The 19,583-nt window shown below is 39.7% G+C and overlaps 2 protein-coding genes across 2 annotated transcripts; one reads left to right on the top strand and one right to left on the bottom strand.

Moving 5' to 3' along the window:
• Positions 1–6,850: 6,850 nt before the first annotated feature.
• On the top strand, positions 6,851–8,797 carry LOC140745775 (uncharacterized). The gene has a single exon (XM_073077671.1). The coding sequence runs from the start codon at positions 7,275–7,277 to the stop codon at positions 8,109–8,111; it is 837 nt and encodes a 278-aa protein (XP_072933772.1). The 5' UTR covers positions 6,851–7,274; the 3' UTR covers positions 8,112–8,797.
• A 6,081-nt stretch (positions 8,798–14,878) lies between these two features.
• On the bottom strand, positions 14,879–17,595 carry LOC140745734 (UDP-glucosyltransferase 2-like). Its single transcript, XM_073077628.1, has 4 exons — positions 16,795–17,595; positions 16,113–16,335; positions 15,508–15,724; positions 14,879–15,161 (listed from the first exon to the last, which is right to left on the bottom strand). The coding sequence occupies exons 1-4, from the start codon at positions 17,593–17,595 to the stop codon at positions 14,879–14,881; spliced, it is 1,524 nt and encodes a 507-aa protein (XP_072933729.1).
• Between the last annotated feature and the right edge of the window lie 1,988 nt (positions 17,596–19,583).

Below are 19,583 nucleotides of genomic sequence, written 5' to 3'. Positions count from 1 at the left end.
ACAAAGCGTTGCGTATTGCGATTGCAACGATTGCGCAAACTACTATTGCGGAAATACAAATGAATTGAGTAAGTGGTCGTGTGAATTTTGTGGATCATTTATTAATAATTTATTTTTGATAGTTAATTTTTTAGCCATAAATCAATGCCTATGGGCAACAGTAGCCATTTTCCATCAAGTGGTAAATTCTGAAGGTAGTAGAACCCTTTGTGGTTCGACGCCGGCGGCACCACCGCCACACCTATTTTTGCCTCATAACAGCAGCGTTCAGCGCTGCTGTGTTGTGGTTTGAAAGGTGTGGTAAGGGAGACATACTATTCCGAGTGGTCCCAGCTTAGTCCTCAGGAGTAGCGGCGCATCTATGGTTGACCTCAGGTAGGAATATCTAATCCTATCTGGGGTTGATAACAGACGTCCATGGGCAGTAGCATTTTACTATAAGGTGGACTGCATGCTTGTCTATTACTCCTATATTATAAAAAAAGTGTGCTGCATACCCATTTTCTACTTCTATATTAAAAATCAAAGTGAAACAAGCCGGTGTCTATAAAAACATGTACTGTTATATTGTACTTGTTATATATACGGGATTAAAATTCAATGTTCTTTTTAAAGTATGCAAAAATAATCCTCTGAATAGCACACGCAACGAAATATAAAGTTTTTATTCATTTTTATTTCCTATAAAATATCGTATAAATATTTTCTGCAACTGACACCGCTTATTTCCTGACATGACGCTTGAAAATACTTTTATACTCTTGCAGTATTTTTATATCTGGCAATATACTTAATATTGTAGCATTTTTTTATAATACAGAAGATGCAGACGAGCACGCAGTCAACCTGATGGTAAGTGGCTACTGCCGACCATAGACATCTGTAATCAACCCCAGATAGAATTAGATATTCCTACCTGAGGTCGGCCACAGATGCGCCGCTACCCCTGAGGACTAAGCTGGAACGCCTCGGAAAAGTATGTCTCACTTACCACATCCTTTAAACCAGAACACAGCAGCGCTTAACACTGCTGTTATGAGGCAGAAATAGGTGTGGCGGTGGTGCCGCCGGAGTCGAACCGGTGGATTATGAACTCTATTAGCAGAGACCCGTACCCAGCAGTGGGACAGGAATGGGCTAACAATTTCTCCAACAATCTTCAAAGAGAATTTCAACTCAATTCACATAAAAGCAACTAACACGATATGACATCAACACCCCTTTGAAGTTATACAACTCAAAACAATAGAATTTTTAAAGATACCGCCAGGCAACTTTGGTCCCTGGGTACAGGATTGAAGGGCTACTATCCTGTGACGCTGATAAGGAACAGAGACGTCAGTGGCGATTAATGTGGAAAAAACAGCAACAAGGGTAGCTCACTTATAAGTGACTGTCGTTCCTAGGGTTGCCACTTTGTATATGATTTTTTTGCCCTTTATAAATTAACTAGCTGACCCGGCAAACTTTGTACCGCCTCAAAATCTATTTATCAAATATATTCATATAAAATATAGCCTATGTTACTCGTGGATACTGTAGCTTTCGAATGGTGAAAGAATTTTTAAAATCGGTCCAGTAGTTTTTGAGCCTATTCATTACAATCAAACAAACAAACAAAGTTTTCCTCTTTATAATATTAGTGTAGAAAAGGGTAGAACCCTCTGTGTTCGCCTCCGGAGGTACCACCGACAAACCTATTTCTGCCAAATAAAAACAGTGTTAGGCACTGCTGTACGGTGATTTGATGGGTGTGGTAAGGGAGACATAGTTTTCCGAGGCATTCCAGGTTAGTCCTCAGTGGCAGTTGCGCATATGTGGCTGCCCTCAGGTAGAAATCAGGTCTTGTCTAAGGTTGATTACATATGTCCATGGGCGGCAGTAGCCGCTAACCATCAGGTGGACTGCATGCTCGTCTGATACTCCTATATTATAAAAAAGACCTCTGCAGTTGGATAAAAACTACAAATATTACATTTGTCCCCGGTTACAGATCCTTATAACTTCATTATTGTGGTCTTTGTTTTCGCCTTTTTAGTTAATTTTAAGCAGTTGGGATTTTTGATGTTCTTTTTTTATTTATTTATGCAAACATATACAAAGATAGTGATAACATAAAGACTTATATTTAAAATTTCGTGTCTAGGTATCACATCAACAACCCATCACTGTCCCACTGCTGGGAACGGGTCTCCTCCCATAATGAGGATTAGGCCATAGTCCACCGCGCTGGACAAGTGCGTATTGGTTGACTTCACAATTCACATACCTTTGAGATTGTTTTTATAAATCTCTCAGGTATGCAGATTCCTCACGATGTTTTCCTTCACCGTTTAGCAAGTGATAATTAATTTCTAATACGCGTAACTTTGAAAAATCAGAGGTGCGTGCCTGGGATTTGAACCTCGGACCCCTCGATCGAGAGGCCGAGTTTGTTAACCACTAGGCTATCATTGCACTGCAAGGAAGGAAGCGTGGAAAGGTATATTTGACTTCAAAAAAAGTGGCTTCTGTATTCGACCGCTACGTATGTATGTGAGTATGAATGTATGTAAACTTGTGATTCTCAGAAATTTACAAGTTACAAGAAATGAAGAAAAGAAAAGAAGTGAAAGAAAAATTACAAGCTACAGTTATTTTAAAGCATATCTTACAATTAAGGTTGTAGTATAAAATACAAAAGGAATTCTATAATAATTTATTTAATTCGAAGTTATTCTGCCGTGACTGGCAGCCCTGCGCCCGACGGAACAATGCGGCATTGTTCCGCGTAGTATCGCGATTACCGACGAGATGTTGCTTTATTCCTCCACTTTATAACCGGGATACGTATGTGGCTTTATTTTGTTCTACATTGACCCTTCGCTGCGACGGAATTCTGGTTGTTTTTTATGTGGATTACTTCAAATATTGATGCAGCAAAAACATACATGGTAAAAGCTTACTACCGCTATAGACATATTTAATATGAGGTCTATCTGAAGCCAATCACAAATACGTTATTCATGAGGACTAAGGCCTCATATTTAAATTATCTTGCGTCTCTCCCTTCCATTGAAATGCAGAATTGCTAGAAATAAGGGTGGCGGTGGTCGGTCGAACCATAGTCGTTCTACCAAAAACATTTCATTTTATAAAAACACACACAAAATAAAACGGACTTCCTTATAACTACAAAGTAAAAACTAATTTAAATGAAGGTATATCTAATTACACCTAAGTACCTACATATCAAAAATCGGTGGATCTACATCGCGAAAGAATCTGTATACTTACTTAAAAAGTGAGAAATACACACGGTCTCCTCTCTATGAGAAATCTATAAAAAATAACTTTTTATCACAATATGATAGTAAGTAAGCTTAACTTAAACTGAAACCAAATAAAGACTTCTTTTCCTCCATTCATAAAGTCTAACTAAGCTCCGTCACGCATAAAAGTGTACACCATAAACCCGACTTTAACAGGGATTTCTCTGTTCGCCTCCGGTCCAATGTAAGGTATGTGTTTCATTGTATAAGGCAAACGAGGAGCTAGCATGATGCTACGAGTACACTCTATGTTGACCCTTTGTAAGGAGGGAATTCCGTTTGGTAGAAAGTGTTTTTTTAGAAGATTGCAATAACAAACGCGATCAACCCCAAAAAAATGGAGCCCACCTGAGGCCGACTATAAACTGTAGTCGCTACCCCTGGGTCGTCGCTACCCATAGGAGTAAATTATAAGGAGTCCTCCTTATAATTTACTCCTTGATTCGCTAGGTATTGATCTTCTAAGATAATAAAAAGGTTAAGGCCATAATCTACCTCGCTGACCAAGTGCAGTTTAGTAGATTTTACACACTTTTGAGATTTTTTCTATTTCCAACATCATCTCTTAGGTATGAAGGTGTTAGCACGTTTAAGCAATGAATCTAGACATAAATTAGCGCGTCAGTAATAAATAATTTCTAGTATCACTCCTAAGCCTAACATAACTCGGAAAAATGTATGCCAAATCCAAATTCCAATTGAACCTCAGACCGTCTGATTAAGGCTCCGAGATTCAAAGACTAAGCTATGCTATGGGAGTCATGACTGTGAGAGTCATCCCATAGCAAACAAATACCAAAATTATTCCATCTTACTATCTCTTGCAATGAGACAAGTGTATAAGATGACCCAAATGTGATTCCGCAGAGAGTGGACAGTATCGAGAGGAATGTGAACAGAGCAGCGCTATCACGTGTCTCCCTCCATCACGCCGTCTTATGAACGTCAATCCTGAATACCTGATCAAATGTTGAAGGTTCCGTATTCAATAAATGTTTGCTGATTTCATTAGGGATGTTTCAGGGAAGACTTTTTGCTACTATCTTATAACGTGATAAGACCTGACATGGTACTGTCTAGCGATTGTAAATCGTTGAAAGATGCCCATGAAAGAAGCTAGTGCGCGCCGTGATTGACCTAAATTTATTTTTCTACCCCTACCTGAGGACTAAATTGGAGGGCCTCATTTAAGTATCCCTACCTTTCCACATCCTTCAAACCATATAACAGCGCTTAAGGCTATTGTTATAAGATTAATCGTAGCATAGACAATAAATCGACCGAAATTTGACCTTTGACATATGACAGATAAAATAGAAAATAAGAAATCTTCAACAATGAAAGGGACAGAAGGGACGGACCCCTAACCAAGTTCCGTATTCCCTCAGGAGGCGTAATCTGATTCCCTCTACACCCCCGGGCAATATAACCACCAGTGACCAGCCCTGTGGTTAAATCTCATGTATTTGTCCAAATATTCGGGAATCATATCACATATTAGTGATCACTGTATAATCTCGAAGTATGTTATCTCGATTCATACCCTGAAATATAAGTCATAGTTTTGGTCATCAAGTGATTATTATCCTACTAAAACACACACAGCCCCACACTAGGATTCCCTGTATCGTCGCTGCTATGGACACACACAGAGACAAATACACAAACACCCAGACCCAGAAACAGAAATCTAAATTCATCATTTAGAAATTTGTCTTGCCGGGGATCGAACCCGGGACCCTCTGCGCATCAAACCGGCATGGTTACCGCTCCGCCACGCAGGTCGTCTGCTCTACTGCTGGGCGTAGGCCTTCATTTATAAGATGGAAGTACCAAACGAGCATGCAGTCCACCTGAAGGTAAGCAGTCCTGGTTGTTGACATCTGTTACCAACTAAATATGTAACAGGGGTTCTACCTTCTACCTTACGTTCTACCTTAAACCGTATACAAGAGCGTTGCTACTCTTGAAGACAAAGATGGGCGACACATATTTAAGTCGACAACCACACCATTCCACCAAAAAACAGAACTACTTCAAGCCAAAAACAGTAACCTCAGAGGAGTAACCTCTGTATTCGTACTTTGGACCCCCTGAGAGGCTGAGTTTAAACCACTAGGCTATCATTGTCTATGAATATCAACATCAACCCATTACTGTCCCACTGCTGGGCACGGGTCTCCTCTCAGAACGAGAACGATTAGGCCATAGTCCACCGCGCTGACCAAGTGCGTATTGGTAGACCTTACATACTTGTGAGATTTTTTTTTAATAGATCTCTCAGGTATGCAGGTTTCCTCACGACGTTTTCCTTCACCGTTTTAGCAAATGATAATTAATTTCTAATGCGCACATAAATTCGAAAAATCAGAGGTGCGTGAGTGGGATTTGAATTTCGGACCCCTCGATGGAGAGGCCGAGTTTCTTAACCACTAGGATGAACGGTCTATGAATACGGAAAACATTTTTTCCTGCTTGGTACAACAAGCAACGAATCGGTTGCCTCCAGGTAAAACTCATATTCTATCTGTAGTTAATTAAAGATGTCCATGAACCCGCTTCTATTTATCCGAAAAACTATGTAGAAAACAGCCGAGCTCGGAAATTGGCCACTGTGACAGATTTTCAGCGAGAATGTTCTCGACCAGTTACAAAGACCTCTCTTGAGCTGATATTTTGTTGGGCTTTGTACACACATTTTTTATTTTAAATATTTGAATTTGATTTCAGTGGTTTCCTGTGGCAGATTATGCCAGTAAATTATAGTGGTCTCGAGTTTCATTCCCGATAGGTGTATTATTAATAGTATTGACTGCAATTTAGTACAACAAAGTTCTTGAACGAGTAATGATTCCCTCCAATTTATACTGAGTATGTGTGATTGGCATAGCTCAACGTCTTTTATTCTGACAACATATTCTTCCTTATTAGAACAATAATGGATTGATTGATCATTAAGATGATCTCAGGTGATCACCTTGGATTTTTAAATCAGTTACTTACTATTGAATTTTAGACCCTATAATCCTAAAAATATATACGGTCGAATTGAGAAACCTCATCCTTTTTTGAAGTCGGTTAAAAAAGTATAAATACACGGCTAATAGATAATTCCATTCCCTTAGGAATTATTTAAAAAATAAAATCCACTGTTAAAATAAATAATTATAATGTTTTAAGATCTTACAGCAAGAATTCAAGAGCCGACTACAACTAATTGCTTTTCAATTCAAGTTAAAACTCTTACAGTGTACGTTGAAATATAAAAAGAAATCTAAATTCGACACAGAAAATAGAAAACTTGAAGTATATTTATGTGGACGTAGCCTAAGATGTGGGGAAGGTAGGCTACATGTAGAGGTCTCGGAAAGTGGTCGGATGGATCGCCACGTGTCCAATGCGATAGTCTTCCGGAATATTTTATTATTGCCAAAGGATTCCCTAGCGACACACCACGGGGAAAAAACGCCACGGCTAAAAAAAATTGTTTTAATGTTCAGTAATATGTAACACAACATAAAAGAAAATTAAAACTGTAGCATTACCATTATGCAAGACGGATCGCGCGAGCCAGCCGGATCGCGCCGTACACAATGTCAATGCACCGTTATCTGCGTCGTTTAAAATCGCTTGCGCTCGGTCGGGAGCGCCAGTGCCGAACCGACTCGCAAGGCGAACGCACGCGCAAATTTAATCTCACATTGTCTGTCTCTTTCTCGCATTTTACCGATCTTTTATAAATTTCAAATCATTCACGTTAGCCTAGTTCTGTCCTTCTTGCTCTTGCCTTACTTTGTATCTTTCTCTCTCTATCACTATATAACTGTTACTTGACGTGGAATAAACGGTCGTTTTCAAAACTGAAGATCAAGTATTTTTCTGGTGAAAGTTCCTGTTCCCAAGACTTACACAACACACATTCTACTACATAATTGGTGACCCCGGAAGAAGAACACAGATATAATGGAGCAATACAGCGGAAATAAGGCGGAAGCAGAAAACACGGGTGAAGTTTTTCGAGTCGGAGTACGTGTCCCACCGTTTTATCCAGATGATCCAGACCTGTGGTTCGCTCAATTAGAAAGCCAATTCGTACTATCCAATGTTACTAGCGACTCAACTAAATTTTACTATGCGATATCTCAACTGGAGCACGTGTACGCGGCGCAGGTTAAAGATATTTTATGCACGCCGCCAGCAACGGGTAAATTTGAAAAACTGAAAACAGAACTTGTGAAACGGTTGAGTGTGAGTAAAGAAAATAAACTTAAGCAGCTTTTCTTGCATGAAGACATGGGAGATCGTAAGCCATCTCAATTTTTACGGCATCTGAAGAATCTCGCTGGCCCTTCGGTAAGTGATGACGTATTACTTACATTATGGTCTGGGCGCTTGCCACATAGCTTGCAAACAGTAATTGCCTCGCAGCCTAAGCTTTCTCTCGATGAGCTCGCTGAATTAGCAGATCGAGTTCACGCGATAGCACCATCCGCGCCTTACAACCATGTGGCATCCACGTCATCATCGCAAGCACCACCATCAAGGGTTGATGAGCTAGGCCACGAGATCTGTGCCCTTTCTAAACAAGTTGCTAAGCTTACCGCTTATGTCTACAGGAACCCGCGTACTCGCTCTCGATCCAGGTCCCAAGGCAACCGCCACCGCAGCAAGTCGCGCAACCGACAGCCTCCTCTGGATCACCCCCATTGCTGGTATCACTATAATTTCGGAGCTAACGCTAAAAAATGCAGTGAGCCATGCCAGTTTAAGTCGGGAAACGCCCCGGGCAGCCGGAAGTAGCGGCCTACGACTGCCCCACCCAAACAGGCCGTCTGTTTGTTACTGACCGGGTAACGAAGACGCAGTTCTTGGTGGACACTGGGTCAGACTTGTGTGTCTTCCCACGGTTGGCAATTAAGACGTCCTGTATTAAGTCCAAGTACAACCTGTCAGCAGCTAACGGTAGTACCATCCATACTTACGGACCGATCGCCCTACATCTAGACCTAGGACTCAGACGTAGCTACACCTGGAACTTTACAATAGCAGATGTTTCCAAACCCATCATTGGTGTCGATTTTTTGTCTTATTATGACTTACTTGTGGATTGCAGGAATCAGCGACTTATTGATGGAAAGACCTCGCTATCTATCACCGTGCCTCGTCAGAACATTCCAGAAGATATAGCTTCCATCAAGACGGTTAGCGGTGAGTCAGACTACCACGACATCCTAAGAGAGTTCCCTGAGGTCACACGTCCTGCTGGTATGGTACGTACAGTACAACATAATACCGTTCATCATATAAACACGACTCCAGGCCCTCCCGTTGCCTGCCGACCACGTCGCTTAGACCCAGTGCGCTTAAAAGCTGCAAAGAAGGAATTTGACGAGATGCTTGCTAGTGGAATTGCCAGGCGATCTGAAAGCCCATGGTCGTCACCATTACACATGGTGAAGAAAAAAGATGATGGATGGAGACCATGCGGTGATTATCGGGCACTGAATGCACGAACCATCCCTGATAGATATCCTGTAAGACACATCTAAGACTTTTCACATCAATTATCAGGTTGCAAAGTTTTCTCGACTATAGACCTGGTGAAGGCATATAACCAGATACCGGTGAATTCCGAGGACATTAAAAAGACTGCCATCACCACGCCGTTTGGTTTATTCGAGTTCAGTCACATGACATTTGGATTACGAAACGCCGCACAGACGTTTCAGAGATTTATCGACGAAGTATTACATGGCTTACAGGACTTTGCATATGGCTACTGTGACGACATTTTAATATTCTCACCGACAGAAACAGCACATAAAGAGCACCTACGCCAAGTACTCAGGCGTTTGGAAAAATACGGTGTACTTATAAACACAACCAAATGCGTACTAGGAGCGTCTGATGTAACTTTTCTTGGCTATCATGTTTCAGCAGCTGGTACCAGGCCCCTAGACTCTAAGGTGCAGGCTATCATGGAGTACCCAGTACCTAAGACGGTGAAGGAGCTAAGACGATTCCTGGGTATGATCAACTTCTATCGCCGCTTTGTACCCAGCTCTGCCAGTCGTCAAGCGCCTCTCAACGCTCTACTATCAGGTACAAATGTTAAAGGGTCGCATCCAGTGCAGATGACACCTGATCTGGTGCAAGCATTCGAAGACTGTAAGTACTCACTTGCTAATTCAACACTACTGGCTCATCCTCACCCAGAAGCAGAGTTGAGTATAGCTACAGATGCCTCAGACGTTGCCATCGGTGCTGTGTTGCAGCAAAGGATCAGTGATCAGTGGGAACCATTAGCTTTCTTCTCCAAGTCCAATAAATTACAATACATTGTATTGTACTTACATATGTTTATGTTTTTATAATATAGGAGTAGAGAGACGAGTATACAGTCCACCTGATGAAAACTGGCTACTGCCGCCCATGGACATCTGTAATCAACCCCAGATAGGATTAGATATTCCCACCTGAGATCGACCACAGGTGCGCCGGTACCCCTGAGGACTAAGCTGGAACGCCTCGGAAATGTTGGTCTCCCTTACCACACTCGTCATACCAGAACAGATCAGCGCTTAACGCTGTTGTTATGAGGCAGAAATAGGTGTGGCGGTGCCACCTGAGTCGAACCACAAAAGGTTCTATCATCTTTGAACTTAAACTTGATTCTCTTTTAAATCGCCTTCTTCTCACTACTTCTAAAGAGACTGAGTAGACTAAGTACATACGATCCATTTCGTCTTTTACATTCCCTTCCGTTCTTTTAAATTTCTGTATATTATCTCATATTTCAATTTTATGAGCGTTCAAACCGCCGCGTTTATTTGCCGCAGTGCGAGCAGCCAGTAAATCAGGCACCTTGTGGCGTGATTTACGTTCGCCTTTATTGCGACACTTCGACACTCCATCCTGCACTGTCGTAGCACCTTTTTTGAATGGATAGATGGCGTTTGACACTCATAAATTCTGTCTGGGAGCATTTTTTATGTGATGGAACTAGTGAACTTAGCGGAAATAAAATTGTTAGTACCGCTCATAGATTCTTGTCGTCATCCCTTTGTTGTCCCACTGCTGGGCACGGATCTTCTTTCAAAGAATGAAGAGCTTAGACCATAGTTCACAGCGCTGATCAAGTGCGAATGTGTTCGAAGGCTTCATTCACCCTTAGGACGTGCTTGAGGTTGGCCACAGATGCATTGCTTCCCCTGAAGACTAAGTTGGAACACCTTGCATAAGTAAGTCTCCTTTACCGCATCCTCCAAACCAGAACATAGTAGACCTATACAGAGAACACTGCTGTTATTAGGGAGAAAAAGGTGTGGCGGTTCTACTCCCGGAGTCGAATCATAAGGGTTCATACAACTATTATTATTGTATTAAAAATGTATTTATCTAGATTCACTTCAAAACCATTCACATGGTATGTTCCACGTAGAAGTTCCTTATCTCCCTTACATTTCAGGATAAGTGTCGAAGAGTCGTGTAAATAAGCGGCCAAAACGACCCGTTCCATTACTGTAAATTTTTATGTTCCACCAAATTGCTTTTGCTCGCGATTTTCCTTACATCGATCTGTGCGGCCTTGGGTTAAATATCCGTAACTTTTGCGAGTGTGGGAAGTTATACTGGAGGAAAAGGGAAGTAATTTTAGTTCAAGATAAAATTACTTTTTACCTTAATGTGAAGGGTAATGTTTTACAGCGTATGTATGCTTGTGTATTTGTGTGTGTATGTATGTATGTATATTATATATGTGTCATTATTTGGTACGTACGTACATACGATCCAAAACGGTTTAACAGATTTTTTAAGGATGTCGTTCAGTTTATTACTAAAGTGATTATTGTGACTAAACTAGCAAACAATTCATAATTCATAATTCATAATTCTTTATTTGCATAGAATAAGGTTAACAAAGGTCTTATAGTTACAAATTTCTCTCATTCTGCCGGGTCGGCGTGCAAATTTTGTACACATAGTAATTAAAAACAATTTACAATTGTCAATATTTAAAATAATTGATTGCAATACACGTAATTTGAATATTATACAGTTATCGATGTCAAGAAGCATTAGTTACATTATATAGTCATTTAATGAAGTTTCTATGTCAATTTTCCTTAAATCTAAATAATTTTAACACAATAAAAACATTTAAACACAAGCCATAATGTCAATTTGTTTTTAAACTGATTGTATGTCAATTGTTTTATGGCATCGGGTAACATATTATAAATTTTTATTGCTATGAAATGAGCGTTTTTTTTGTAGAGACTTAGGGCACAACAATTGGTCGGGATGTCTGTGTACTAATAGGCAAATATTTCTGATATATAGTGAAGGCAGAGTTAGTATCTTATACTTTTTGAATAGTGGTCGGCAGCTGTCCAACCAGTGCGCGTTGCATATTGCACGTATGCATTTTTTTTGCACCCTGAATGCTTGAATCGCGTATGATGAATTACCCCAAATTATCAGACCGTAGTTCAGTACCGATGATACATAGCCGTGGTAGGCACACCATGCAGCTTGTTCTGATACCGTGTACCTAATCCTCCTGAGGGCGAAAATAAACCGGTCTAATTTATTGCACATATTGTCAATATGCTCTTTCCATGTAAGATTTTTGTCAATCATTATACCTAAAAATTTTGTATGATGTACTTCGTCAATTTTTTCACCATTATATTTTATGTCAAGGTCACCTATATTCTTATTTGTATTGAAATTTATTAATTTAGTTTTGGTAAAATTTAATGCTAAGTTATTATTTTTTAACCATATAGTTATGTCATTTAGGGAGTTAATTATTTTATTTTTTAATATTATCCTATTTTTATCTTTTACAATTAAAGTAGTGTCATCGGCAAATAGTATGCACTCACTTGATATAGAGTCAGGGAGATCGTTTATATAAACTAAGAATAATAAGGGGCCAATTATACTTCCTTGTGGTATTGCTCTACTAAGGTTTTTCCTAATCGGTGATTTATACGCAATCTTTGTAGGCTGACCTTGATACCTCTCTATAATTGATATTTCTGTGTGTTGTTGTCTGTTTTCTAAGTAGCTTTTTATCCAGTTTTGTGCGTTACCACGTATACCATATTTGCTGAGCTTTTCAAGTAATATGCTAACATTGTGATAACTGTAGCCCGTAGAAATGTGGTATTAGCTTCTGTTCCTATACGCATTCCTTTTAAAGATTGTGTTGAAATGGACCTTATAAGTATCAAAAAGTATGGAATGAATTCCCAAATTCCGACATACCTACCTATGAATTACTATGTCATTTACCATAAAAAACAGTGCTGTATATTATCGTGCTGTTAAGGCAGAAGTACCATTTGATAAGTTTTTGTCTTACTTACTCAAGCGTAAATTTCTTAATTGAAGTCTTATCAAATTGCCTATTAGGCAATTTAAAAACTGGTTACATGATGTAAATGTGGACAAACACCGCAATTAATCTAATTATAATAATTAATACGATATCACCTAAAATACTCGCTTTTGGAGCATTCATACCTGTTAAAAACGTAAAGGGATTCAATCCCCAGCCAAGCTGACATCTAAATAAATTTTGAATGAGGTCTTCTTGTTTATAGTATTTATAAGATTGTTTGAAACGCTTTGCTTCATGCGAAAAATTTGTGTGACGGTGGTACCTTCCCAGTCGAACTATACTTACACTACCACATTTCCTAGAAATTAGGGTCCCGGGTTCGAACCCGACTAGACAGATATAAAAAAAAATGTGAGCCGTCAAGGGACGCCTGGCAGATGTGAAACATCGACATTATTTTGTAAAAGTAATATGCAGAAAAGAACATATTGTGATAGGAACTAAATATGTCATAATGATAAAATAAAATATTACGATTGCGCCACACCGTACACACTACTGCATATAGACTGTATATATATACCATTGTATAGCGTGGCGTCGCCACGGCATGCGTCGCCACGCCAGAAATCGGTTTTACGTGCGGCTATAGATGTTTCACATCAAAATTGATGATGAATGTAATTTTCTGCTTCTGGGTCTGGGTATTTGTGTATTTGTCTATGTGTGTGTGTCTTTGGCACCCACAAGAAATCTTAGTGTGGCACTGTGAGTGTAGAATGCGTCTGATAGTATCTTTGTATTCATGTCATTTATAAAATAGAATCCTATTTAAAAACTATGACTGAAAACGTGACAAAAACAAAAAGAAATAAACAAAAGCCAAATAAACTCATGTAAGTAAACAGTTCTTTAACAGTTGAGGTGGAAGGAAATTCCTGAAGAAAGTTATAACACCATCGAAGATGTTGTGTTTAAATATTAACCACGCAGCCGCACGTATTAGATTAGGACACGTCGTAACACTCGGGTGACCATGAGTTTGCTTTTATTTTGGATAATATGAGGTTAAGGCATCTGACATTTTTATGTAAAAACTAGCTGACCCGGCAAACGTTGTGTTGCCATATAAATAAAAAAATGTTAAGGATGAAACATCCTTATCACTTAGGGGTATGAAGAATAGATAGTAGGCGATTCTCAGACCTACTGAATATGCATGTAAAATTGGGTGAAAATCGGTAAAGCCGTTTCGGAGGAGTATGGTAACTAACATTGTGACACGAGAATTTTATATATAAGATATATAAATATCAGTCGAGCATGCAGTCCAAATGATAAGTAGCTACAGCCGCCTGTCGCCTGCAATAAATCTGACACAAGTCCAGATTTCCATTTGAGGAAAAGTATGTCTTTCTTACCACACTCTTCAAATCAGAACACAGCAACGCTTAACACTGGGGCTATAAGCAAAAATAGGTGTGGCGATGGTGCCGTCGGAGTCAAACCACAGTGGGTTTCACCAACTATAAAGGTTGTACCATATTTTGCTATAATATAAGCTTTACGGCAGTTATTACTAGCCTAGTGGTTACAAACTTGGAGTCTCAATCGAGGTTCAAAGTCTAGGGACCATTGACATTTCGATGGATGTGCATTAAAAATTAAGAAGTATTACATAACCTCTGTCCTTTGGGAAGCCGCTTAAATGTGTCCTCATTTATCCTGTATTTTCCTAAGATACAGTCACCCTATTCTCCCAGTGGCAGACAGGTGTGTGTATTCGCGGGACGGAGCGCTAATGACGTCACACGTTACCATATATCAAACGACGTATCCCATTGCGATGTATTTTATGATATTTTATTTTGCGGTTATTTTTATACTTGTGTTTTTTTGATATGTTGCTTTTATTATCCTTTTATTGGTGAATATTATGTATTGATCGATCAACCCTGTGTGCAATAGCGAGCGAAGCCGTTACAATTGATTGAATATTGATTGGTAGAACATGTATGGTCCAACTGGGTGGTACCATCGCCACACCTATTCCTAGCGTGAAGTTCTTGTATTTGGGTGAAAGGGTGTGTCGGCTGACCTACATATGACGCGACATCTAGTCTTCAGGATTGACAATTGTAATCGGCTTCAGGTAAAACTCCTGTTGTATCCATATACATATATTACATTATACACCAACTATTAACCATACAATTTAATTTTTCTTATCTTTAACTTTGACATTCATAAAACTTTTCGTGATTGACAAGATTGCTAGAATTATCTTCAAAAGTATCAATATACAGATGGTGATGAAGGTCCCGATGACAGCGATGACGTCCAAGCAGAGGTACTGGTGGAGCGGCACGTCGGCGGCGGGGTGGCGCGCGGACACGTTGTGCTGCGCCGCGAACTCCGTCCAGAAGATGGCGCTCGACATCGCTGAAGCAGGCCGGGCGCTGTACGCTCTAGAGAGGCTCTTCACTCTGGCTCTGAAGCTGGAAAGAGGAGTCAGTTTAATAACAAAGATTTTATGGGCTAGAATCTCATTTTAATGGTAACTTAGTGGCCATATTTTTGTTTAATAACAGCAGTGTTAAGCACTACTGTGTTCTGCTTTGAAATGACATTATCCTAGGCATTCCAACTTAGTTTTCAGCGGTATTGGTAGCAACGCATCAGTAGCCGACTTAAAATAAAGCTCTTATCTTATTGGGGCTGATGACAGATGTCCTGGGCGGCAGTAGCTATTTAGCATCAGATGGACTGCATGCCCCAATACTTCTATATCATCATCATATATTCCTATCATTCATTCCTGGAATATTCAAGTAAAATTCTTACTCAGAATCCAGCACAATTCTGAACTTGTTCAACAGATTATCCTTCGTTATTTCACTCAGCGCTATTTGAACTCCAAATCCGATGTCCTCAACGCTATCTGCATTCGAGGGCTGGTCTCCGAGTATTGGCATCGCGATCAAAGGCACCCCACGGGTAGCAGCTTCTATAGTGCTCAGATGACCACAGTGAGAAAAGAAGGCCAGGACGTTTGGATGAGCTAGAATAGGAAAATCACGTCTTTTACTCTTGGAGTAAGATTTTTATATGTTTTGGAGAACCTGTGTGTGAAGCTATTATTGATGCAAATACATATTTAAAGGTTAAACTAGTGTGGTTCGACCAGGAAAGTTCCACTACCACTGTCTAGCGTAAAGCATTTTGGAAGGGTGTGGATGCCGAACTTAAAGGTGAGGAGACCATCATAATCTTTAGGACGGGCATCGCATCGGTTGCGCGGAGAAACCCTATTTTAAACATTGTTGATTACAGATGTCCATGGTCGGCAGTGACTATTTACCATCAGGTGGACTGCAGTTTATACAATCGATAGGTATGCGAATACACGTTGCCTAAGGCGTGAGAAATGTTCTGAATTAAATTCTTACCCAACAAATCATTCTGTGGCAACCACTTAGCCACGTAAATATTCTTCGTGTCTCCAGGAAACACATCTCCATTCCACTTCCATACAACCCTCTGTGGCAGTTCACCTACAGCATCCAGGATGGCTTTCATTTTGTAATCAGGAAGAGTAGTCTCCTTTAATAAGGTTCCAAAACTGATATATACGACTCCATTTTTGGACTCATCGATAAATTTCTGTAGAGCCTGTGAATAATAATAATGTTTATGAGTTGAAAGTGGATAAGATTGTTCATCGATTTGCACTGAAGAATCTTAGCCACTTAGTCATGAATTGGTATTTGTGTTGGATACAGAGTTATTTGTGTCAAAAATACTCTCATTCATTGAAAACATGAAGGGCAGCGTCGAAACCTGTTCTTAGTATCTGTCATTTTACATTACAATTAACATTATTATCAGTTCAAATTTCAACGTAATAACGTCAACATTTAATTATTTAAAAAAAAACTCTTACTTATTTCAAAATAAAAACTTTAGAAACGACATATACATTAAAATGTTAGTAGAAGATAGTGTTCAAATATTAATCTTTGGGAATCCAATATATTGGATGGGTTGATTAATTTAATAATGAACTTTAGTAAATACTTTTTCGTAAAAATGCAGTAAAAAAAAAATTGAAATAGAAATTGCGGTACCTACCGCTGGCAAGGGCTTTGGGGGTACAATATGGTACCCTCCAACTTCAAAAACATTGGATGGCAGAAGCCTCGATCCAGTCAGCACGAAGTTATGGTTCAGGAGCAAGAACTTCACTTCACGACTCAGCTGCTCCAGCGGTGGTATATCATCGAAATACTTCCCAAGAGTATCCTGATCTATCTTTTGCGCATTCATATATTTTAAAAGATATATATAATGAAGTATCGTCTTCTCCACTCGTTCATATAAAGTAGGTTTAATACCACCTGTCAGGATAAATGGAATGTATGATGGGTTGAATGGTATACCAAAAGACCCATACTGCCACGGCATCAATTCACTGGTCCTGAACTCAACAACTGGTGCATTTAACTTGTAAGCCAGTCCGAGTCCACAGTCACTATTGAACTGCTCCATGATCACCACATCAAACTTCCTCTTCGATTTCCACAACTCCTGCACCGATTCGTTTTCAAGCATCACCTTGCAATCATTATTCCCAGTATTTACAACATAATTCATTATTTTTAGCAAAGTCCAATAGGATCTTTCGACGGAAAATACACCTTCTGCGATTCTAATTGTCCCAGCCAAGCTTACATCGTGGTAATTTGGAATTACTTCTTCTCTAGGAAAGTGGGAAATCACAGTCAATTTGTGCCCCTTTTCAGCTAGTTTTTGAAGAAAATTCTTGAATACAAAGAAGTGACTCCGACCTTCATATGGGAATATTCCTAAAATATTTAAAGATTCCACTGAATTTGTGTAACAACTTACTAATAGTAAAAGTAATATTAACATTTTTCTTTGCTTGCAAGAGTTTGCTAGCACTCTTTGCTATCAAATGAAGCTAGTTGCTAACGTTTTCAGGTACAGAGGTTTTATAAAATAATGGAATTTACATATCAAAAGGCCCCTGTATACTTTAACTTGAATTTAGTAAAACGTCTGTTTCATTATAATATATCTAATTTATCATTTGCTGATTACAATTACACGAGTTCAATGTGACATTTATATCCTTAATTTTAATTACTCTAATTACGTTCTTCAAGGTTTTTGTGAAGAATATTTATTTTTATTTTAAATGTCATTGCTATTTTTACTTTATGAAGCGTCATTATTTTTAAAATATAGGAGTATACAGGCAGTAAAGGAACATACAGTCCTACTGGTAAGCGGATACCGTCGTCTATGGACATCTACAATAAACCCCAGATAACATTAGATTCCTACCTGAGGTCGGACCTGGTTTGCTAACCCTGATGACTGGAATGCCTCGGATTAGTATGTCTCTCTTACCACACTCTTTAAACTAGAACGAAGCAGTTCGTTACACTGTTGTTATAACGCAAATATAAGTGTGGCGGTGGTACCTTCGAATTCGTACCACAGAATTTAAACACTACTGAATAGTTTAATTAATTTATTTATTTTGACGTAGCCCTGCAAAACACCAAAAAGAGCGGCTAAATGTCTAGTTTCTAGACAAGTATAAATTCCTAAGGAATTTTCCCACATAACACGCTTAGCCTCGAATAATCCTATAGTTGTGAGTCTCGGAGCAAAGAGGATTTCTGTGTATGTGTTGCTAGGTGACTTGTGATGTGCTTTTGTTTTCATTTATTTTCATAGCGAAGAAACTGAATAGACTCCGAATTTATAAGAGGACATCTATTACTACGTTATAACAGCAATATTAAGCTCTTTTTTTTTTGTTTTCGAGGGGGAAACCTTAGAAAGGTAACCGGTGCCGTGGGAGCGACACAGAGTTATGCGGGATTCTTACCGCACTAAAACCCCCCCGGTGGCCGTCCTCGGCGCTGCGTAAAGGACTCCGGGTTCTCTTGAGGAACGCAACCGGAGTCCTCTTAGAGCGTTGCCCCGTCGGGCTCCGCCTAGGTGAGCTTGACGCTCGCACACCGTTTGGTGTACACGACGGTATGCGACCACACATACCGCCCTCCTTCCCGGGGTCGCTGGCTGGGCTTCGAGCTCCCACTCTTGCCGCCCGCAACCCCGGAAGCCCCTTTTAGTCGCCTCTTACGACAGGCAGGGGATACCGTAGCCCTATTCTGGTCCCGGAACTACAGGGACAAATATTAACCTCTGTTGTGTTCGCGTTTTAAGAGCGTGGTTACAAGTGGTGGTGTTTCATTATTTTTATAATATTGCAATAGTAGGCTTATGTCACCCGTAAACATCTGTAATCAACTCCTGATAAGATTAGATTCCTACTAGAAGATTAGATGCGCCGCTACCCCTGAGGACTAAGCTGGAATGCCTCGAAAAAATATGTCTCCCTTACCACACCCTTCAAACCACATCACAGCCGCGTTTCTACCTCATTTTTAAAAGTGATATTTACCAATGAAAAAGGTTGAATTGACGTTCGACATATATTTCAGAATAATAAATAATTGGTATTATATCAAACGTGCCACTTTTCCTCCTCATGTCCGGTCTTCTACTATAATATATCGTAACCCATACCCAGAGACAGGATAATGTCGCTGTTTCGGAGTCTATTTGTTTCTGTCATCGTTGTCTATCTCCAAGTTGACGGAATGGTACAATAAATTGTTAGATATTACGTGTGAGCCTAGCAAGGACATTTCTGAAGAGTTTATGTTGTAAGGTTGAGGATGTAGACAGCGGAGGGTAATGTTTTTCGAGGGTATGTATCTATTCTTTGGGGCTACAGTCAAAATGGCATATCGGATTTTAACATAGGATGTGTCGTTTGATTCGTCTAAATTGTGGGAATAACTTAGACATTATACTCGTAA

Source organism: Epargyreus clarus, unplaced genomic scaffold (assembly GCF_041222505.1).
Source record: "Epargyreus clarus isolate Ecla_fem2 unplaced genomic scaffold, WU_Ecla_fem_2.2 ptg000011l, whole genome shotgun sequence".
Lineage (NCBI taxonomy): Eukaryota > Metazoa > Arthropoda > Insecta > Lepidoptera > Hesperiidae > Epargyreus > Epargyreus clarus.
This window is presented reverse-complemented; position numbering and strand designations above follow the sequence as displayed.

Coding starts and splice junctions, on each gene's coding strand:
- LOC140745775 (XM_073077671.1), top strand. CDS start 7,275: ATGGAGCAATACAGCGGAAATAAGGCGGAAGCAGAAAACACGGGTGAA.
- LOC140745734 (XM_073077628.1), bottom strand. CDS start 17,595: ATGTTAATATTACTTTTACTATTAGTAAGTTGTTACACAAATTCAGTG. Junction 15,725..16,112: donor GCCACAGAATGATTTGTTGG/GTAAGAATTTAA, acceptor TTCCTATTCTAG/CTCATCCAAACGTCCTGGCC. Junction 15,162..15,507: donor AGAATTGTGCTGGATTCTGA/GTAAGAATTTTA, acceptor TCCTCTTTCCAG/CTTCAGAGCCAGAGTGAAGA.